Raw genomic sequence first — 20,194 nt, 5'->3', positions numbered from 1 at the left:
AGCCCTGCCTAATTTACAATGTAAAATTAAGTTTACTTTGCTACAAGAACATAGTTTGATTACTACAGCTTCAGAATGGATAATCCTTCGATTTAAAAAAACGTAGGTCCCCGTCAGTCATACACAAGCACTTTGTTTTTATGTGGCTCCAAGAATCCGGTTTCTGCTGCAGTACCACAAAGTGGTCACTAGTTGACCAGTGACAGGCCAGAGGCAGCGGGCACGGTACCTCATCAGATTTTTTTTACTGTATCAGAACAACTTTATTTAGTAGTGGCTGGCAGGGCTGAACGATTTTGCCCAAAAATTGAATTGCGATTTTTCTCTATCAAATGTCTTTCTTTTTTTTTTTTTTTTTTTTTCATTAACCAATAAATAACATTTTGTTGCATAAAACTAAAGTATAAACTGAGACAATAGTATTGCTCATGACACAGTTACAACTTAAAAGTTATGTTGCACTTAGTTAGCCTAATTCATTATTTCTTTTTACTAACAATCACCTTTTAGTCCTTTGAGTCATTTTAAATATAATTAAAAATGTCCCATGTCATTTGTATAAATTATAATAATCTTATAATGAAATATCTTTTGTAAATGATTTCTTGCCATTTGCTTTTAATTGTTTAGTGGTAAGTGATAATCAAGTTCTTAACTTTATCTAAAACATTCCCAAACATCAGCCTCCCTTTAGGACCCAGCGGTGACTGTTGTAACTTCTTCATCTCAATGCCAGCCGAGCAGCAGACCAGTCTTTGCTCTTTACAAGCAGCACACGGCTCACCTCCATCTCCGTGTGAATTCAGTCTGAAGTTACTGAGCACTGCCATGAGGAGAGCTGCTGTGATCTGTGCAGGGGGAGCGTGACAAAAGCTCAGTCCTTCGTGCGGTTATTTCAGCAGGAGATTCAGATAAAGTTGTATTTTTTGCTCAACTCTCAACAGTTTGGACCCAGAAGTAGCTTTTTATTGTGTGTCGCCGTACAAGGCTAAAGTTCCATTGAACACTTAACAATCCCATTGCAGTTGGACTCATTTCCTATCACATTGTCGGCACGGCAACAGTTTAGCATGGTTTGCCTCTATCTACTGTATGTCACTTCCTGTCAGTGAAACTATAGATATCCCATAAAATGGTCAAACTTTAGAAAGCTGGGTACAATGTTTAGCAAAATCTTACATATGATTGTGTTAACTATATTTTAGCAGCCTCGCAGTCTGCCCAGGGCAACTGTGGCTATACATATGGAGCTGACCACCACCAAGTATGGAGAGTGAAGGAATAAAGTGTAGCCTAAAGCATTATATTAAGAAAAAACAATGCATTATAAATCATTATTCTCATTAAAGAGCCACAAATCCGTCTTTGGTTATCTCCTGCCTCTTGCACAAACGCAGACAGTGCAGAAAAATAATGTCATAATCTGCATTTAAATTGAATGTGATTGTTATTTGCATTTGTGTGATGATTGAATTAATATGCCGCGTGTTTTTGCCTCTCGCCAATCAGTTGGAAGTGCATTTGGAAGAGATGATGACTGGGCAGGAGAGCTCACCAACTTCTAAATTAGGACTAAACTACTCATCGCATTCTAATGTAGGAGTTCAGAGTTGGAAATACTTGCCGTGCTTCTGACCTCTGACTGTAGGGAGGAGGATTTACTTGCAGCAGATACTAATTCAACATGTATTACTGAACTGAAACTCCCTTTTGTTTTGTTCGTTAGGTAAGTTAATTAAGCTGCAGAACAATGTTTTCCTCACAGCATTATAAAGTGGCAGAGTGTGCTGTTTGATCACAAGAATGGAATCACACACAAAAAAGGGCAGAACTTGTACTGACCGAACAGCTTTTGATGTCCATCACTTGCCAGAATCTGTTAACCCCATCTAGCATTACTTCCTGGTTATATCTGGCCGACTGGGCGACACCGCCCATGGGACGCAGCCGTGCTGTGTGTGTCGATCGTGCTAAGATTGGCATCACATGACTCATCCTTCAATAATTACACGTCTGCATTTGACCCATTGTAATAAATGTGGATATTTTGTTCAAAAGAAAACCGAAAACAACTAATACTTGTTACTATGACATGATTTAGAAACTAACACCTATTTTACCATGGTCTGGGTGAATACTCGATTTTGATTGGCCGGAGGGTGTAAGTTAAAAACTGATTTACTACACCCGGCAACAGTTAAAGCAGAACTAAGTAACTTGTTTACCTTAATAAATCCTTTCCGTAGTTCCTCTGGGGGTAATACAAGTGTTAATGGGATGATTGGGGGGTCTTTCATCTCCCCCTGGTGTCTCTGGCCCGTAAAACACAATTGCAACTTTCCTACCTCCGCTATACGAGGTGCTATACACACTAATAGAATCACGAAGAAGAAGCTAACAGCTAACGGGCAAAGCTAGCTGTGGGCTAGCGCCACTTAAGCAGTGTTAACATCCAAGTTTGAGTGAAAAAAAATGATCTCCATTGTGTAATTAGCTGTACAACATCCCTCTGTCCCATTGTCTTTTCTGTCAGCGTAGTATTTACCCTCACTTCTCACATTTCTGCCTTTATTTGTAATAAAATGTGGTCTGATCTTTATTAAAATCACTGGAATGATTAAACAGTGTCTGCTTAAACTAATACCACCCAAACATTGACATTGACATATCATATTTTTATTGGCCATAACATGTAAACATTTACACAAGAGGAATAAGTAGAATAAGAGTATGAATCTCACTGAACTGCAGCAGTTTTGTAAAGAGGAATGGACCGAGATTCATCCTGATCGTTGTGAGCCTCTAATCTGCAAATACAGAAAAGCAGTTATCGCTGCAAAAGAAGGATCAGCAGATATTTAATACAGGGGTTCATTCATATTCTACGCTGTTGTGAATGTCTCAGGTTTTTCTGCAAAATATCTTGATAAACTTGTGAATACATTTTTCCATTGATGAACAAAACAGCCCCACACCATGATTCTCCTGCTCTATCCTTCACAGTGAGGAGAGGGTTTTGATGTTGGTGCTGTTCCATTTGTCTTCCACACATGACGTTGTGTGTTCTGCTAAAAATATTCACCTTTGGGTTCATCAGTCCACAGTATATTCGCAAACCAAAGTCGAATAGTTTGGGAGGAACACACAACGTCATGTGTGGAGGAAAAATGGAAGATAATGATATCCCTTTCATCTGTGTGTGTTTCACTGGACTTCCTGAACTTTCAAACGATGTATGGCATGTTCATGATCACAAATCGACGAAGAAGCCAAGCCAGCACATTCTACATTATCATTTTGAGACATTGGTTACCATTCCAGTTCTATGGGGTCCAAACACATATGATTGATCCTTTTCTTAATATGTGCCGTGCCTTCGTCGTTCCCACACAGTCGGAGCGCTGATGAGACGCGGGGGAGTGTAGATCCTCATTAGATCGTGCAGACAGAGGTCAAGTGCTCCGCTAACTCCATGTCATCACCTCCACATCCCACCATCTGTCATGTCCCCCCCCCCCCACCCCTCATTCTGCCTTGCCCCGGCACTAGTGAGCAGGCTAACCCGCACATCGTGTGTTTAGACGGCGCATCGGGCTAATGGATGAGCACTAAGTCAACAGCCGGCTCCCACACGCAACGTGCCATCCCGACTCGGGACGCACTCGATAATGGAGTCTCCCGAGGGCGCAGCGCGATCATCGACTGGGAGCGTTTTTTATAACTGCTTTAATGAGTCACTTAACAGGCAGACATCCTTCACTGAGGCCCACTGCGCCGGACTAGACTAGATGACAGACTATCATGATTTCTGCCCTTCGCTTGATCAGTGGAGCAAGAGGCGCTCAAACAGTTTATTTAAGGTGAGCCACTGCAGGGGAATCATATAAACATAGGCATTTTATGTAGCGTGGGAATACCCATGCTGCTGTGTGCGCTCGATTCATTTCGAACTGCACATCAGCCTGAGGACCATGGCCGAACTCTTTGCATGGATTTGGGACCAATCACAGAATCACAGCTTTTCGGGTGTCAAAAACGCACCTAAAGCCTGTAGTTCGACGCTTGTGCTTACCTGAAGTCAGACGCTTGTCACACTGATGCTCTGGCCGCACGTCAGCGTGTGTTCGTAGCTACAACAGGCATCCTCGAGGCCCAAACACAGTCCCAGCGCAGATTCAGCCACTGAAATAAGTTTTCTCGTCGCTGCTTTTAATCCTGGGTGTTTAAGGTAAAGAAACACTGAAGTGTGTCTTTGTAGAAGTCTCAGAGCTGCTGTAGCTCCGGTTCACAATGAAGCTAAACCTCTGTGACTTGTTTACATCTGCGGGCTGGCATAGCATAGAATCTGCCCCGGTGGCTCAGCTACAACATACGTCACTATTGAAGAAAGCTCCTGATTGGTTGACGCGCGCAAATTTCTTCAAAAAGTTCAACATTTCCCAACTCTAGCGTGGGCCGTGTTGGACGCTCTGGAGGCGCGTCAAACGCTTATCACGTGCGGAAAGCTTCAAAACCCGCCACTTTTCACTTAATTCATACACCCAACGCACATAAGTTGTAAGACCAACCTGCAATAAACGTACTGACCGTAGGTTCCATGCGGGCTCCGTATGAAGGACACAAGAACTGCACACGATCTGTGTAAAAGAAATGACCCAGTAATTTGGAGGGGTATATTTCAGCACTTCGCCACATTCTCCCTGTGAAAATGGTGATATCTGCTCCACTGAAAGAATGCGACACACTCCTGGTCCGCTGCACTGTCATGGTCTTCCTTAACCGGCAGTTCACGATCGACTTCCACGACACGTATAGACGACGTACGAGATATCTGAACGTGCGTTGGCCACGCTAATGGTGCCCATGTGGCACACAACACACAGGAACTCCGCAAGTGCGACATACGCATAAGTTAAGACATAATAATAACAATAATGCATTGGTTTTATATAGCGCTTTTCTGGACACTCAAAGACGCTTTACATTGCACTATTCATTCACTCCATACTCGGTGGTGGTAAGCTACTTTGTACCCACAGCTGCCCTGGGGTAGACTGACAGAAGCGAGGCAACCAGTCTGCGCCATCGGCCCCTCCGACCACCACCAACCACTCACTCACTCACGGATTACATTCGCTAGGCTTGCTGGTGTTACCAAACGGTCTCCCATCCAAGTCCTGCCAGGCCCTTCCTGCGTAGCTTCCAAGGTCTGACGGGATTGGGCAGAGCAAAGGCGGTGTGGCATACGCTGACCGTACAACGTGCGTCCTGAAAAGAACGAAGCGCCCATAGAGTTGGTTTGACATGACAAAAAAAACAGCGGTGTGCGGCTCCAAACGAAGCACGACACATCCGTTACGACCGGTTGTGACCTAGGCTTAAGTAAGATTGGAAAGTTTGGAGTCTTAGGAGCTGCTAAAGTAGAGATGTTGTTTTCATAGTGTAAAGAAAACGGGCCCTAATGTTATGTAATGTCTGCAAAGGAAGAAGTATATCTCCGACTTTATTGCCGCCGTGGCTTCCCAGAATGGAAATGACCATATTTGGATCACAACGTCATCTCGGTCACCTTACGTACGACACAAGGATACCAAACGAGAACACAATTCTCAAAATGTTTTCACCTGCTGTTTGAAAGTACACAGCAGGTGTAGTAGTACAGATAGTCCCGATACAGGAGCAAGGTACTGACTTCAGTAAAGTGATTGCATCGTGTTTAGGGGAATGAAACCTTATTGTGGGTTCCTGACTTTTTTAAACTATTATTCTTTTTTTCCCCCCACATTCCTTGTCATTGACATTGAAATCAATATTGTGAATTTGCATATCTTCCAAACAGCAATTTTGATTTTATCGTGTAGACAATGTGTTGCCCACCTCTACAGTGAACACACAGGTCAGTTTGGTGTTTTTCATGTATTTAACCCTGAAGCTATAGATTATTCGCTATAGCAGTAGAAGAAGTAATCATTTATTCATTTGTGTAGCCAGCGCTACTATTTTCAGCTTGGTTTTTATAGCATCAAAAGCTGTTTCTCAACCGCACGTTACGATGAACTGCATCCACGTCATGTATCTGGGATTTTGCTCTTCTCATCGAACAGCATTAGCCTTTCTCTTTTAATCCATTCACTTTGATGCAGCTTCCTCCATCTACACTCTGCACCAAACGCTTCCAAACCTTCTCAGTCCTTTTTTCCCTCTTGTACGTCATGCAGAAAATCTATAAAGAACGTAGGAAAGGGTAGCGTTCTCTTTTTAAGTCAAAGAAGCTGAAGACGTTTTGAATCAATGCTGCCTTCACTGACTTCATTACTCAGGTTAAAAACTTTCCAAATACAATCCGACATGTGGATTCGCACCGGACTAGAATCTAAAATTTTGCGGAATTACACTAAAGGCAAAAATCGGGGGAATAGGTGCACGATAGCAAATGCTAGTTTCCGGTTGAGGAACTCCGGAAAGCTGGTACTACTTTCACAGCTTTACTTTTCTAGATGCCTTGGGAATTTGCCGGCTTTTGCTTTTATTTTATTATTTATGTTATTTGTGTAGGCTGCAGCACATACATGAAGAGTCTCTGTGCGCACAGTTAAAGGAAGGCTCTGATCAAACTGTAGCTTGTTGATTTTATAGTTAGTAAAACACCCATGATTTCGATGCATGGCACGAGCGCATCACCTCAGGGATCAGCTCCAGGGATACGTCTCCAAATCTGGGAACAGAACTCGTGTCAGGCCTGGACAACGTTACAAAATACCCACCACAAACATTCAGCGCCCTCACCGCATGCATCAACCCCAACCTGGTCTTGATGGTTGTATTAAAGAGTCTGGCCTGGCTCTTTTTTAAAGTTGAAGTTTTTTTTCTAACGGCTCCTCAAAGGCAGTATATGTAGCATCAGGAAGACACCTTATGACACCTGCTGATGTCATAAAGTGGTGCCCTCCTTCTCCACGTCGAGCTTCATTTTACCTTCAACTTGAATTGATCATTTCCCATACTCAAAATTCCTTCACTTTAAGGCGAGACGTGCATGAGGGTGGTCAATGTTGAGACTTTTAGTTTTATCCCTTAAGCGACGCTGATATTTTGATGTTTTGTTGCCGTTTTCTAGGAAATCACTTAAACATTGCGCGGTCTTTCCCACACTCATTCATTGACACATTTAATATCTGTATGTAACAAGAAAGATGACGCTGTAATCCAAATATGGTCATTTCCTTTCCTTGCAAAACCTTTTTTCTCAAAATGAGTATTTTCATTCCACTCTTGCAACAACATCTCCACTTTAGTAGCTCCTACAGACTCCATGTGATATATATGTTTATTACTTGCGTTTGTGCTATTAAACATAATATTAAAATGGCAATAAATATCCAAAACGGAATAAACTCCCACTTTTGTGAGAACAGTGTTGCCTTTGTATTTGAAAAAGCCCACGCAAGTCCCAACCAAATTAGCATTTTTTGGAAGGCGTCCCGCTCGACTTTGCGCGTCTTTACCAGTGAGTGAAGTGTGGGGGCGCTGGTGCTGACCCCCGTGCCGTGGCCTTGCCTGTCTGCGGTGTGCGGGGGGAGAGCGGCAGAGATGGTTCTCATTCTAGCCCAGGCCCCCTCACGCCAAGTTGGGATGAGGTCACAGCAGACTCCCCCTGTCCTGCATCTCAAGCCTGCCGCCATTGATTTCCTTTAATTGGACGGTGAGTGAGAGCTGGGATAGAAAAAGGGATGGACGCCCGGTCTGTGCGGCAGAGGTCGTCTTCAGTTTGGGTCAAGTTCATCACATCCTCTCTCTATAAACCGCTGTGTTCGATGGTGGTTTACTCCCTTTACATTTGGATGATTCACAGGGTTTTTCAGGACTAGACGCAAAACAATTTTATCAATCCATTGGAAGCCGATGTTTTGGGGGTCTGCTGTCGTCCCTTTTCACAATATTCTAATCTTATAAGATTATGAATTTGGTGTTTTTACAAACTGTGAGCCAAGATCATCAAAATTAAAACAAACAAAGGCTTGGCATATGTCCCGTTGTAATGCAATGAGTCTGTATCATATATTAGTTTCACATTTTAAGTTGAATTACAGAAATACAACCACGATATTCTAATTTTCCGAGTTTCAAATGTATTGGGCTGGGTACCGAATGTTTCGATACCACTACTTTAACGATACCTGCTTTTCGGTACCATGTATGTGTATAAAAAGTATTGTTCAGGAGAAAGTCCAAAAATGGCAAGAGAAAGAACACTGGTCACAGCAGTGTCACCTGTAACTTCATTTTCTGAGCAGAATTCCCACTTAAGCTGTGATAAAAAGAGAGAAAGGACATTATAACCTCGTGAGCTGCAGAGACAGATCCACATCAGGACTCTGTTTTCTTTCAGATAAACTTTTCTAAACACACTCTTCGACAAAGTGAAAACACTTCACACGTCAAAGATGTGTTACAGAGAGAGCGCTCACTCCACTAATAATTTACCAACACTTGTCCAAAAATGGCAAAGGCCAAGTGAGCGCTCACTTTATCCACAATCTTTGATCCTACATGGCTCCGGTGCAGCTGGAGTTTAGTAACAACAGCAGTAACTTCAGGCTCTGCGGGGCTAAAGCTAAAGGTAAAGCCATGTGTTTCTTGTTGTCACTACTGTGTTGTCACTGCTTTTCTCTTTGTCTAAGAGTCTAGTTTCTTATTCCATCCAGGTTTAGCCCTGGTTTTTAACCAATTTAGTCAGTACAGAAAATTAGCACCAAAAAAAAAAAAAAAAATGGTGATACTGCCCACTACCGGAGCTTTGTGGTCGGTTCCGTGTAACAGTACCCAGCCCTACGCCTGTATATACAATCATTTTTCAAGCTAGGTCTCAGAGTGGAAAGATGTCAAAACGACGTTTATGCGGCTCCACTGTTTCGACGTCTTCGTTTCTTAAAACGATGACATCACAGCGCCAGCTTTGAGTGCGTTGTCCATGATTTACTGACCTTAGAATTACTTTGGCTGCACAATACTCTGTCGAGATTGGAATCAAGGACCGGTTCTACAAATAGAACCAGTTCTCGAGAGGGAAACGAGTGTCTGTCCCTCTGAAATAAATATTTCAGCTTTAAATCCCGTTATTTAAAGGGACTATACAGAGTTTAAAAATGTTAAATCTATGTATTTTCCTCCCCCTACATGTTCCAGCCATGTCCGCATGTGTAGAATGAGCTCAGACCTGTTCACCACAACTGCCTCTAAAATCCTGCACTGTTAGTAAGAAAGGTGGCAGTAGTGAGTATAAAATGACCAACCCGCATCTAGTCTCTTTAATAACCATTTTACAATAGCTTTTTTTAAATGCTTGATATGCTTAGAGATTTCCCAGTACTTTAATGGAGGAATATCGTATCATTTCTTTGCCGACGATGTCCATTTGTGTTGTTCTTTTAATGATCCAATAATGTTCCATCATTTGTCACTGTTCTTAGAGTGCGTGTCCTCCGTCACTAACTACATGCAGATAAATTAAAACAAGACTGAAACACTGATTTTTGCTCCAGACTACAAGACCCCGCTGATCAAACTGCACTTGGGTCTCTTGGCTCCTCTGTCAAATCCAGCCTCAGAAACCTGACCAGGCCATGTCTTTGGAGATGCACTCAAACAGTACGAAATTGCTTTTATCATCTTGGGAACATCTCTGTTGTCAAAAACGGACCTGGAAATGATAATTCATGTTTTCCTATCAACAAGACTGGACTTCTGCAACTCTGTTTTTACCTGTCGGAATAAGTCTGCTCTGAACAACAACTTCTGTTGCTAGACTTTTAACAGGTGCCCTCGAAGGTCTCATATCCCTCCAGTCTTGTCATCTCTCCATTGGCTCCCTGTGAAATCCAGGATTGATTTTAGAATTTTAGTGCTGACTTTCACGGTCAGGCCCCACAGAACATCCTGGACTTTTGAGCCTGTACTCCACTGACCGCACTCTTCAGTCCTCTGGCCTGAACCTGTTTGTAGTCTCTAAGACTCAGTATCTGCGTCTGGCAGACTCTGAAGGATCTGAAGACATGTTTATTTAAGAAAGCTTTTGGTTGATGGGTTTTCACTACTGTCACTTAAATTTTACACATGTATATACATTTTCTATCGTTTTACCTATTCTCTTGTACAGCACTTTGTGATTTTTTCTGTGAAAAGCGCTTATTTACTTGCTTTTCATATATAAACTTCCTGTGATTTGTGGCCATAATATGAGGCGGAGAGTGAACCTCAAACATTCCCAAAAGAGTGCTGCCCTGTACTGTATCAAAGAGCTTGCGTGGGAAGCACTGTAGTGTTTCCGCTCGGACAATGGCAGCTGGAGTTGAATGTACACAGGATCAGAGCGGATTATCCTCGTCTATCCCATTCAGTACGACACATTCACTGTTTGCTCGCCAAACGTGGACCGCAGCCTCCGCCGTGGACTCGCTTTCAACTCGCAAATATACAGCGCGTCACCAAGGCTGTAGTGATTCAGGGGGCGTTCACGTGTCAGCAGAGCATTCTGAAGGACCCATAGTATGAAATCGAGAGGATGGAAAAGCTGCACAGAAGGTGAGTTGGAAGACCTCAGAGACTTAAAGTATCATTGACACTTCTTGCGTAAAGTAATAAAGCGATAACTGGAGATGTAGCTTTTTTGATTTCAATACCATTACTGGGGGTGTGAGTATCTACTGATATCAGATACCACGAGACTTTTAAAAGCAGCGTGCCGTGAGTGAAGAAGCGAATGTTCCCCTTTTGTAACCAGAGAATTCTTCATTTTGTGACATCAGTAAAGTCAAATGAGATGTTACAGATCAAGGTGTATTCTACAAATAAATGTAATGTAAATGCAAACATTCCCTTTTTTCACTCACAGCAGACACTTTTAAGAGTCTCTTGGTATAAGTTAATATTGAATATTGGCATATACTCAAACTCCCAGTATCGGAATTGGAAGCAAAAAAGCTGGATCGGTGCAGTGGAGCAGTGTCGGATATTTGAACTTGATACCCGATAGCGTATATTTTTCCAGTATCGGCTCCGATACTCTCTGATTCTATTCTAACAGTATTGGATCAGTGCATGAAAAAAAATCCACAAAAAAATGGCAAAAATGCAATGAAAAAAAGAAAAAAACATATCAGAAGTGACGACAACACGGCAGAAAGCAAGGACAAAGGTCAGTTAAAGGAATAGGCCACTGTTTTTACATACCAAGATATGTTCTTACCTAACCTTAGTCGAGTTAATATATACCCGTCTGGTCTTTGTCCGTGCGCTCTGTCACGCAAACGGAGCAGCCTCTCCCACATGTCATATAGCTCCAAAAAAGCTCACAATAGAAGCTACCAAGCTCTTCCACGTGTTCCCTATTTAAATAAAGTTACGTGAAGTGTTTTCATGCAAAGTATATTTACACAGAAATGTAACATGTCGATTTTATAAGCAGATAAAAAGGGGTACTATATTGTGAGGCGTAATGATACAGCAGCAAAACGTCCGCGCAGTAACTCCTAAAGACTTCCCCTGCTCACTTCCGTCAATAGAAGCTGCGTGACTTGTAGAGAGCCTTTTACAACAAGCAGAAAATATATTTTCAGAAAGTGCTTGCGCATTCCTACCTCGTGGTCGAGGTCCTGAGTCCTGTGTCGTCGTCCGGGGTGAGTTGGAAATCTGTGAAACATTACTACAATTTTGAACGACAACATTGTTGACACATTTAGAAACACAGCGTGTTATCGATCTCTTTTTATGGCATGTGCATTTAAACAGCCTGGTTCTCGGATTGAAGACTTTAACAGGATGTTTCTCAGCCGTCCTTGGACCAATTTTAACCATTTGAAAACCCAGAGAAATGTTAAAATCTCAACTGTTTGGAGCGTGTTTGGATATTTCCACGTGAAGCCGCTCTGCTTTCCCAGAGAGCAAGAGAGAAGGTTTACAACTGTTCACTACGTAACACCACGCCCCCTCAGACTAAAAAATAAAATAAAATAAATGCAATAATAAATATAAAATGTCCAGATCGTGAAGTTTTTATCGTCATTTATTTCACTTCTGTTCCTCACAGAGCTACCAAAATCACACATAAGGTGTATTAAAAACAACAATTTTTTTTTCCTTTTTTGGCACTCAATGTGTTAAGATTCATTCTGTAGGTCTTAGCTTTCAAATGAGGCGTTACACTGGCCTGTAGGCTGTAAGCTCCAGTCAAGAAGCTTTTAGATTTGGGTAAGGCTGAATATAAGGTAGGGTTACGAGGTTAATTTGGCGAGGGATTGTTTCCATCACTCGTTGCTTATGCAAAACAAAATGTACAATAAACTCGAGTGATGGAAATGCAGCATGTTTGCAGATTTCCATCTCATCAGAGCCTTAAAGACACAAACAAGTGGAAAATGCACTGAAGTTCAGATTTGTCCTCTCTGAGAGATCTGATGGGGTCATGTGAGGTAAACACTGCTAACCCTGTAGCTCACACTTCTCCAAACATGCTCTTGAAGCGGCTCATCAGTTCACATGTAAATGCTAAAGGACAGATCCGTAAGTGCGTCTCATCACATCCCGTGGCCTGTCAGAGAAACCACAATATTTCTTTTCCCTCTGAAACGATTTCCGCCCTACTTTGCGTTTGCCTTTGCCGCTCGTGTTCGGATCCTGCGGCGCTCTGCCCTCTTTAATGTCTTTAGCCCCCGCGCCCACTCCCGCACATCGGGAGGGGGGCTCCGAACCGTCGCCATGGCAACCGCTCACACTCCTCTATGTGTATTCAGGCTGGTTCCTTTTTACCCACAGAGCAAGCAAGAAAGAGAGAGGCTTCTCCTGCCGCCCACGCCGGGGAGGGAACACCAGGGCGGGCGGAAAGAGACGAGAGGATTTTCAAATCTGATAACGTTTTATTAAAGTGGGCCGTGCATGTAGCTCAAGTGCGACGCGCCTGTCTTTTGTTGTTTTCAACTATCTCTCGTTGACACGTCATGCAAAATCAACTTTTTGAGCTTGTAATCATGTTATGATTATGTTGTTCCTTCATCAAAAACAGATCTGAAGTTTTGCTTTATTAATTCAGTCTGGTCAGGAGTTTTCCTGTAGCTCCTCTTTAAATATCATTGTAATAAAAGGTCTAAGTTATTCTCTCAAAATGTTGCTGCAATATCCAGAGTCAAATGCCATCCATCCATTTTCATCTGCTTTATCAAAGTCTAAGGCTAAAATGTTGCTAGGCTATAAACAACAATATAAACTACTGACAGACTGGATTTGGCCCATCATGTTGAAACACGTGTTTCTGCCTGAAAGGGACTATACAGAGTTTAAAAATGGGAAAATTATCTCATTTCCTCCCCCTAAATGTTCCAACAATGACCTAATGTGTAGAATGAGCTCAGACCTGTTCACCACAACTGCCCCTATAATCCTGCAGTCACTTCGGGTCCGAAGTGCCGTCATGCACGAGCTTAACATAGAAGGTGCAGTTACACGTATGACCTGAGGTGGCAGTAATAAGTATAAAATGGCTAACTTGCATCTAGCCCCTTTAAACAGAGAACACTAGCATAACAGAGCATAACAGTGCATTTATTCAAAGTTGGGCTGAACAATTTTGAAGTAACTTGTGATATGTGATCACAATATCAATTGTACACAATATCTAATATATAGCGATAACGATATTATTGCGATATTTCACTAAACTATTTCAATGCGATATGTTCCATTCTAATCAAACACAAATCGTAAGTAACTTGTTTTTCAGCAAATTGTGTCAAAACAAGACTTAAACTGAACTTCCACACATTTACGCTGCGTTCCAAATTATTATGCAAATGACATTTTTCTCTATCATTTGAGTTGACAGTTAAGAAAATCAGTCAGCATAATTTTCAAGTCTTTAACTGTTAGAGGATCATTTGAATGTTCCTCTAACAAACCTCCCAGTGATGTTTTTTTTTTCAAAAATAAAAAAACCCTCAAAATCTCCTGTTCCAAGTTATTATGCCACTCATTATTTCAATACATTTTAAAGCTTGTAATTAACTGAAAATGGTCATTTGTTGAATTTGCAGCATTAGGAAGTCATATTTATCACATCATAGAAATCCAAAACATCTTAACAGGTCAAGTTGTATTGTAACATAGAGCCCTTCTTTGAGCAGCTTAAAATGCTTAAATCCATGAAACTTGTGAGTTTTTGGACAGTTTCTGCTTGGATTTCTTTGCAGGATGTCAGAATAGCCTCCCAGAGCTGCTGTTTGGGTGAAAACTGCCTCCCACCCTCATAGAAGTTTTGCTTGAGGCTCAATCGGGTTGAGGTCAGGGGAGGAGGGGGTCCACATCATGGGTTTCCTCTCCTTTTATGCCCATAGCAGCCAGTGATGCAGAGGTATTCTTTACAGTATGACATGGTGCGTTGTCATCCAGAAGCACCAGCAGCTTGAAATACCTGTTTGCTGCTTTGTATCATCTGTTCTCTTAATCCAATGTGTTTGTCTGGCAGAAACCGTCCTCTTTGTGCCTTTATCTGCACAAACCCGTGTGTGTCTGAACCAGCCACAAATCTCTTTTCAGTATGATGATTAAGCTTAATCTTTCGTGAAATATCGAAGGTTTTCATACCTAGTTCAAGGCATTCAACTATTTCACGCTTTTCATCAGCAGAGAGATCCTTTTTCTTTCCCATATTGCTTGAAAATGATGGTCTGCTTAATAAAGTGGAACATCCTTTTTCAGTAGTAGTTTTTTGTCTTAACCTGACAACTAATAATCAGAGCTGAGATAAATGTCTGTGATTCAAAGAGCCCTGAGACACAATACCATCCATGGGTTTCATTGAAAACCTTTTTTTTATTTATTTTTTTTATCTTTTTGACACTGAAATACAATTTGCATAATAATTTGGAACATGGTGTATATGTATATTGCTGAATTTGCAATCAAAATGTGTGGATGCTGTGAGATGTGGATCCTAGTTTCCAAAGCTGTCCCACACTGAAAAGCGGGTGGTTGTGGAATGATTATACTTGCAGTAAAAAGTATCATCTGCCACACTTTGGACACCCCTGTTGTAAATGAATGGAAGCTAACGTTAGCGCCTCTCTCAAATTCTACAGTTTCTATCAAAGCGCCTGCTAATGTCGACCTGCTCCAGCAGCAGTATCAGATCCTACACATTTAGTATTTGAACATATTCCCACTGCTGCCTGCAGAGGGAGCTGCAACCACACAGTGAGCTCCATGCAGCTCTTTCGAAGAATCAATGCTGAGGCGCCTAAAGGCCGCTTTATTCAACCTTTTTTGGATTATCAATTTATACAATGAAGATTCAGCTCAAACATCGAGACCATATGAGTTAATGCTGAAATATGAACCCACAAACTATTAAAAGTTTTCAGTTTTCAGTTTCCTTTTGAATTAAAGGAGACATATCATGCACAGCTTGTTCATTTTTTTCAGCTTTAAACCATGTTTTAAAGTTGTTCCCTCATCAAACAGCTTGAATTTCACGTCAATAATGCAGTTTGAGTAATCTCATTCACTTTGGTTGTTTCTTCTTCTACGGCTGAAGCCAAATCCAAAAAAGTAAATATGAACAACTGTTTGCTAGGATAGTCTTACACTTTGAAAACTACATCCCATCTCTATAAAGAAAAGTCTCCACTCCGACATGCCTCTCTTGCTGCCTCAGATAGGAGAGCAGAAGAACGATCGGACTGGATTGGATGGTGGTGTTTGGGCCCATTAGCTTTCACTGCCTCTAATGGTGTTTTGTCCATTTAGAAACCAGTGTCCCTCCATTAAGTTGGTCTCATAAGGCTCAGCACATTCTAGTCTCCCATTTGAAATAAGTGGACTTCCTTAGGTTTTGTCAAGGATCGAGAAGAGTTCAAATCGGGAGCAATGAATCCTTTTGTATTTTTTATTGTGTTTCTTATTTAGAATAGAATTGAACTTTATTGTCTGTCCAAAGGAGCAGAAATGTGTCTTTCAACACGGCTCATTAAAAGTCATTCAGTAAGGGTTCTTGAGCTCATGTAGTGTTTTCATAATCTCATGTTAGCTAATAATTAGTGCTGATGAACTTGATACATTGACCTGCACAATGACTGGGTTTTACTGCAGCTGCTTTTAGCTCCAGGGCATCAATAAGTGATGTTTCCGTCTCCAAAGGAGTCATCAGTGTCCAAACAGTTTCCGTCTGTTCTGGTCATGACACTATGTGCTCCCTGTATGTCACTCTGGGAGAGACTGAGAGAAAGGGCCTCGGTCCTGAACTGTTGTGACATGGTGCTTTTATACAATCATTATGATGTGGCTCTGACCTTTCTGACACATGATCAGCTGACCAAAGGATCGTCCCCTTGCGTTCTGATAGTCTCCACCTTATTCTGAATAAACATCAACAGATGGTGCTGTGATCAATGTGCTCCATCTGTGAGTCTGGTGAAACGGTTTGGGCATGTTTATAATAGAGTCTTAACTTCTTCATTGATCACTATTTAGCTGCTGATTAATGAGAAACAAAAGATGATGAGTGCTTTGTTGTAAATGTTTCATCCTGGGTGTGACTTGACCTCACAAAGATTCCGATTCAATTCGGAATCGATTGCATTCATGTTCAGCAGGTGTCAGTACTTCTCTATGGGAGAGTAGGAGTAACACGAAAATGTCCAAATGTTTCCCCTGATCATTATCGGACAGTGATTGATTCACAAACCTGCCACATTGTTCTTTTGAATGAAAGGCTTTTTTACTAAACATCACCACACACATGTTTTTGAATACTGTCTCCACTTTTGGACGCCTTTCAGAGGAAATAATTAGACCATAGTTCATATAAGCTGGAAGAGAGGACTATGAACTTTGTGACAGTTTTTGTGTCATGTGAATTGGCCCAGGAATTAGAGAAATTAGCTATAAACTACGACTAGAAATGTACATTTTGGCAGTTGCCATAGTTACCGCCATGGATGTTTCAGTTGTCCTCCACCTCGATTTTAAACTATAAGCTCTTTAGAATGTAGTGATGTCTCGTGAATCTATTGGTGCTGCTTCCATTTGTTCTTCCCCTTGTGCTTCTCTCACTCCATCACTCCACTCATCCCTTCCTCTCCTCCTTTGTTCTGTTCATCCTCCCATGACATCATCGTACTTTTCTTCTTTTCATCCGCCCATGTGATCATATTTACAACCTATCCCTCTCCATCCTTCCCTCTTGCTCCTTTTCCTACTGTACTCCCTCCAGCTCTTCAACTTTATAGCCTACAATCCCTCCATCCCTTCATCCCCCTCTCCTCCTCCTCCTCCTCCTCTATGGCCTACAGTCTTCTCCCCGTTTTAATGAACCCTCTCCAGAGTCTGTCCTGCCGAGAACACAAAGCCAGAGAGCACAGCCGGGCGTGTGGGCTTGTTTCTTTGAAAGGGCGCCCCCTGGGGACATGTGGCAGTTCACTCATTCCCGGGGGGCTTCAGCGAACGCACTCCATAAAAGGGACCCTTCTGAGCTGGATTTCACTTTATTCAAGCAGTTTTGACAAATCCACTTCACACGGGTCATTTCTTCTACTGGTCTTCCATATTTTCAGGGTTTTGTTTTGCGTCATAGATGAAACTGGCCCTTGCTTTTTTTTATATTAATTATGGAGATTATCTCCCTGATTAATTCAAATTATGAATGAATGATGGAGAAACATAGATATAATATAATAAAGATGAGAGATGAGTGGATCTCATTCAGCCACATTGATTGAAAGGGGTCCTGAGTCCTGTGTGAACCTTAATGGCCGCTCTGTCTCCTATGTAGCCACCAATGCACTGAACATACTACCAATTTTTGGGCTTTTAAACAAAAACCAGCGTGGTTAAAAATACTTCACCTCCCCCAGCGTGGTCACAGGGGTCATAGCAATTTTTAGAAAAAGAAAAACTCTTTGGAGCCAGGCTTTTAAGCTGTTATTGGGACGTTTGAAGTCCCATTAGAATTAATGCTTCCAAGTGGTGTTATAGCAACGTCAGCTCCCCGCCATGCGGACCATAGAGGAGCGCGTTCCTCGCCCATTGTGGAGAAACCACGGAAATTCCATAATGAAACAGACATGTTCTACCTTGCCATACTTTAGTATAGGGCCTGGCTTCTCCATTACGCAAACACATTTTGTGCCATTAGTAGTAGTACTTGGACATTAAAATGTCATTGAAAAACATGTAGTGTAGCTAGCTGCTTCGTCTCTAAACTCTGGTCATTGTTTTGCCAGCATATCTATCAAATCTATTTTGGCTGTTCTAAGTCATGTCATTCCCACTGCCGCCTGCAGAGGGCGCTCCAGGCCAAAACCCTGACCATCCATTCTCATTCAGTCCATTCAGTCCTGACCGTCTTTTTCACATCATGCATATCTGAACACTTGAGGATGTTCCCACATCTGGAGTAAGACTTGGCTTCATTCACAGGGTTGTTGATGGTAGTTTTGACTGATGCCGTCTCCTCCTCAGCAGACACCGCTCACGTATACGTACGTATACAACGTATACAGATTATTATTTTTTTCTCAAACACAACAAATCCTCTTCTGTAGCTGAGGGTTTCTACAAGGCGTTAAAAAGCGTTTAGTGTCAAATTAGTTTTTTAACTTGCATTAAGTGTTGCGTTAAAAATACACAAATATGGTCCAAAACTCGCTGCAGTTTTGGCTGAAATTGTAAATAAACCCACAATCGCCTCCTCAAATGCTGACATCATTTCCTGTTGTTTGTTGTGCTTGCAGAGCTCCAATGGCAGCATGCAGCTGATGGAGACGGAGTTCTCCAAGACCCTGGGAGAGATGGTCGCCCTCCACCTGCACCACCAGAAGAGTATCCCGGCGTTCCTCTCGGCGGTCACCCTGGACCTCTTCAGCAGGCAGACCATCGCCTGAGCCCAGCAGGCCAACCGCCACCCTCACATATCCACGCCCGACGTGCACGACGTGTTTGTTATTGGGATGTGTAGATTTATCTTTACCTGGAAGATAATATAAAAGATTTGGCTTTTTTTTCACAATAGTGAGCCTTTTGTGCTAAACACCATTAAAGCAAGTGCATAAGTGTTTTATTTTAGCCCCTTTTACTCAGGACTAGTGGCTTATTCCATAGTGTTATTATGAGCTTACTACATGAACTTACACTGGACTTCCTGATAAACATGTATGTTTTGTTTTTATTTGTATATTGCTGGTTTCCAAAATGGTCTTGTGGCATGTAGCAGGCTGAAGTATGTTGACCCTGCACAAAAAGAATATTAATCAAAGCTACTCTGCGAAGCATTCCAGGTATGCCCGGGCGATATGGCCAAAAAATACAATCTCGTCTTTTTTACTCTGTTTGGATGACTATTATTTTAATCGATTTTATTTGAAATAAACTTTAAAAAGTCTGAGTCTCTGCTCATTAATATTTCATAATGTAGCTACAATTAGGCCGATTAAGATAACACAACCCTTTATTTAAAAAAAAAAATGTTTTAGATATTCCTCGTCTGCTCTCAAAAGTGAAACTTCTTAATACGCCATGGAGTTTCAAAAGTGTTTTAGTTTTATCGTCTTCATGCCTCTGCTTTGTTGACAACCGACTCAAGGGAAAGGGGCAGAGTTAAATGCTCCGCTCAGAGCAGAGTTAGAGTCCTCTTAAAACACTTTGGCCTTTGTGAAGCAGCAGATCGACAGAAAGTCATTTCTCTACAGAGCGTCTGAAACGCTGATAAACCGGACGCACGTCAGGCGGACATGGTGCAGCCGACTCCATTTTACCATTTAGCCATTTTTAAAGCATTTATGGCCCAGCTCTAATTCCAGGTCATGCGTTGCGATGTATAAAGAGCAATCTAAACCCACAGTGGACTTTGTTTGTGGATCTGTTTATCACCAATAAGAACACTTAATGAAATACCTGCCTGTATCTTGCTGTATGTGTTGGATGAAATGTTCCAGCGTGTGAAATGGTAATACGGATTTGATTAAAGGTGTTGTTTCGACTTCACAGTGTGTTGCTTACTGCGGTAAATAGCAAAGAATAAAATCAAGGATCGAGATTTTCTAAAATGGGAAGATTTGTTTTATTTTAAAAGCCTTTACTTAAATCCTGATCTGCTTCAGGATTAGGGCTGGGACCGTTCGCTTTAACCATACCTGCTTTATGGTGCTTTTAT

General features: G+C 41.8%; 1 protein-coding gene across 1 annotated transcript in view; it reads left to right on the top strand.

The window, feature by feature from the left end:
• The window catches only part of mad1l1 (mitotic arrest deficient 1 like 1), a 135,022-nt gene extending 116,079 nt beyond the window's left edge, over positions 1-18,943 (top strand). Inside the window, exon 18 of the mRNA XM_079552627.1 lies at positions 18,777-18,943. Coding sequence (XP_079408753.1) covers positions 18,777-18,926 — 150 coding nt within the window. The 3' untranslated portion in view covers positions 18,927-18,943. The remainder of the gene's footprint in view (positions 1-18,776) is intronic.
• Positions 18,944-20,194: the final 1,251 nt, after the last annotated feature.

This window comes from Gobius niger (genome assembly GCF_951799975.1).
Source record: "Gobius niger genome assembly, chromosome: 3".
In the NCBI taxonomy this organism is placed as follows: Eukaryota; Metazoa; Chordata; class Actinopteri; order Gobiiformes; family Gobiidae; genus Gobius; species Gobius niger.
This window is presented reverse-complemented; position numbering and strand designations above follow the sequence as displayed.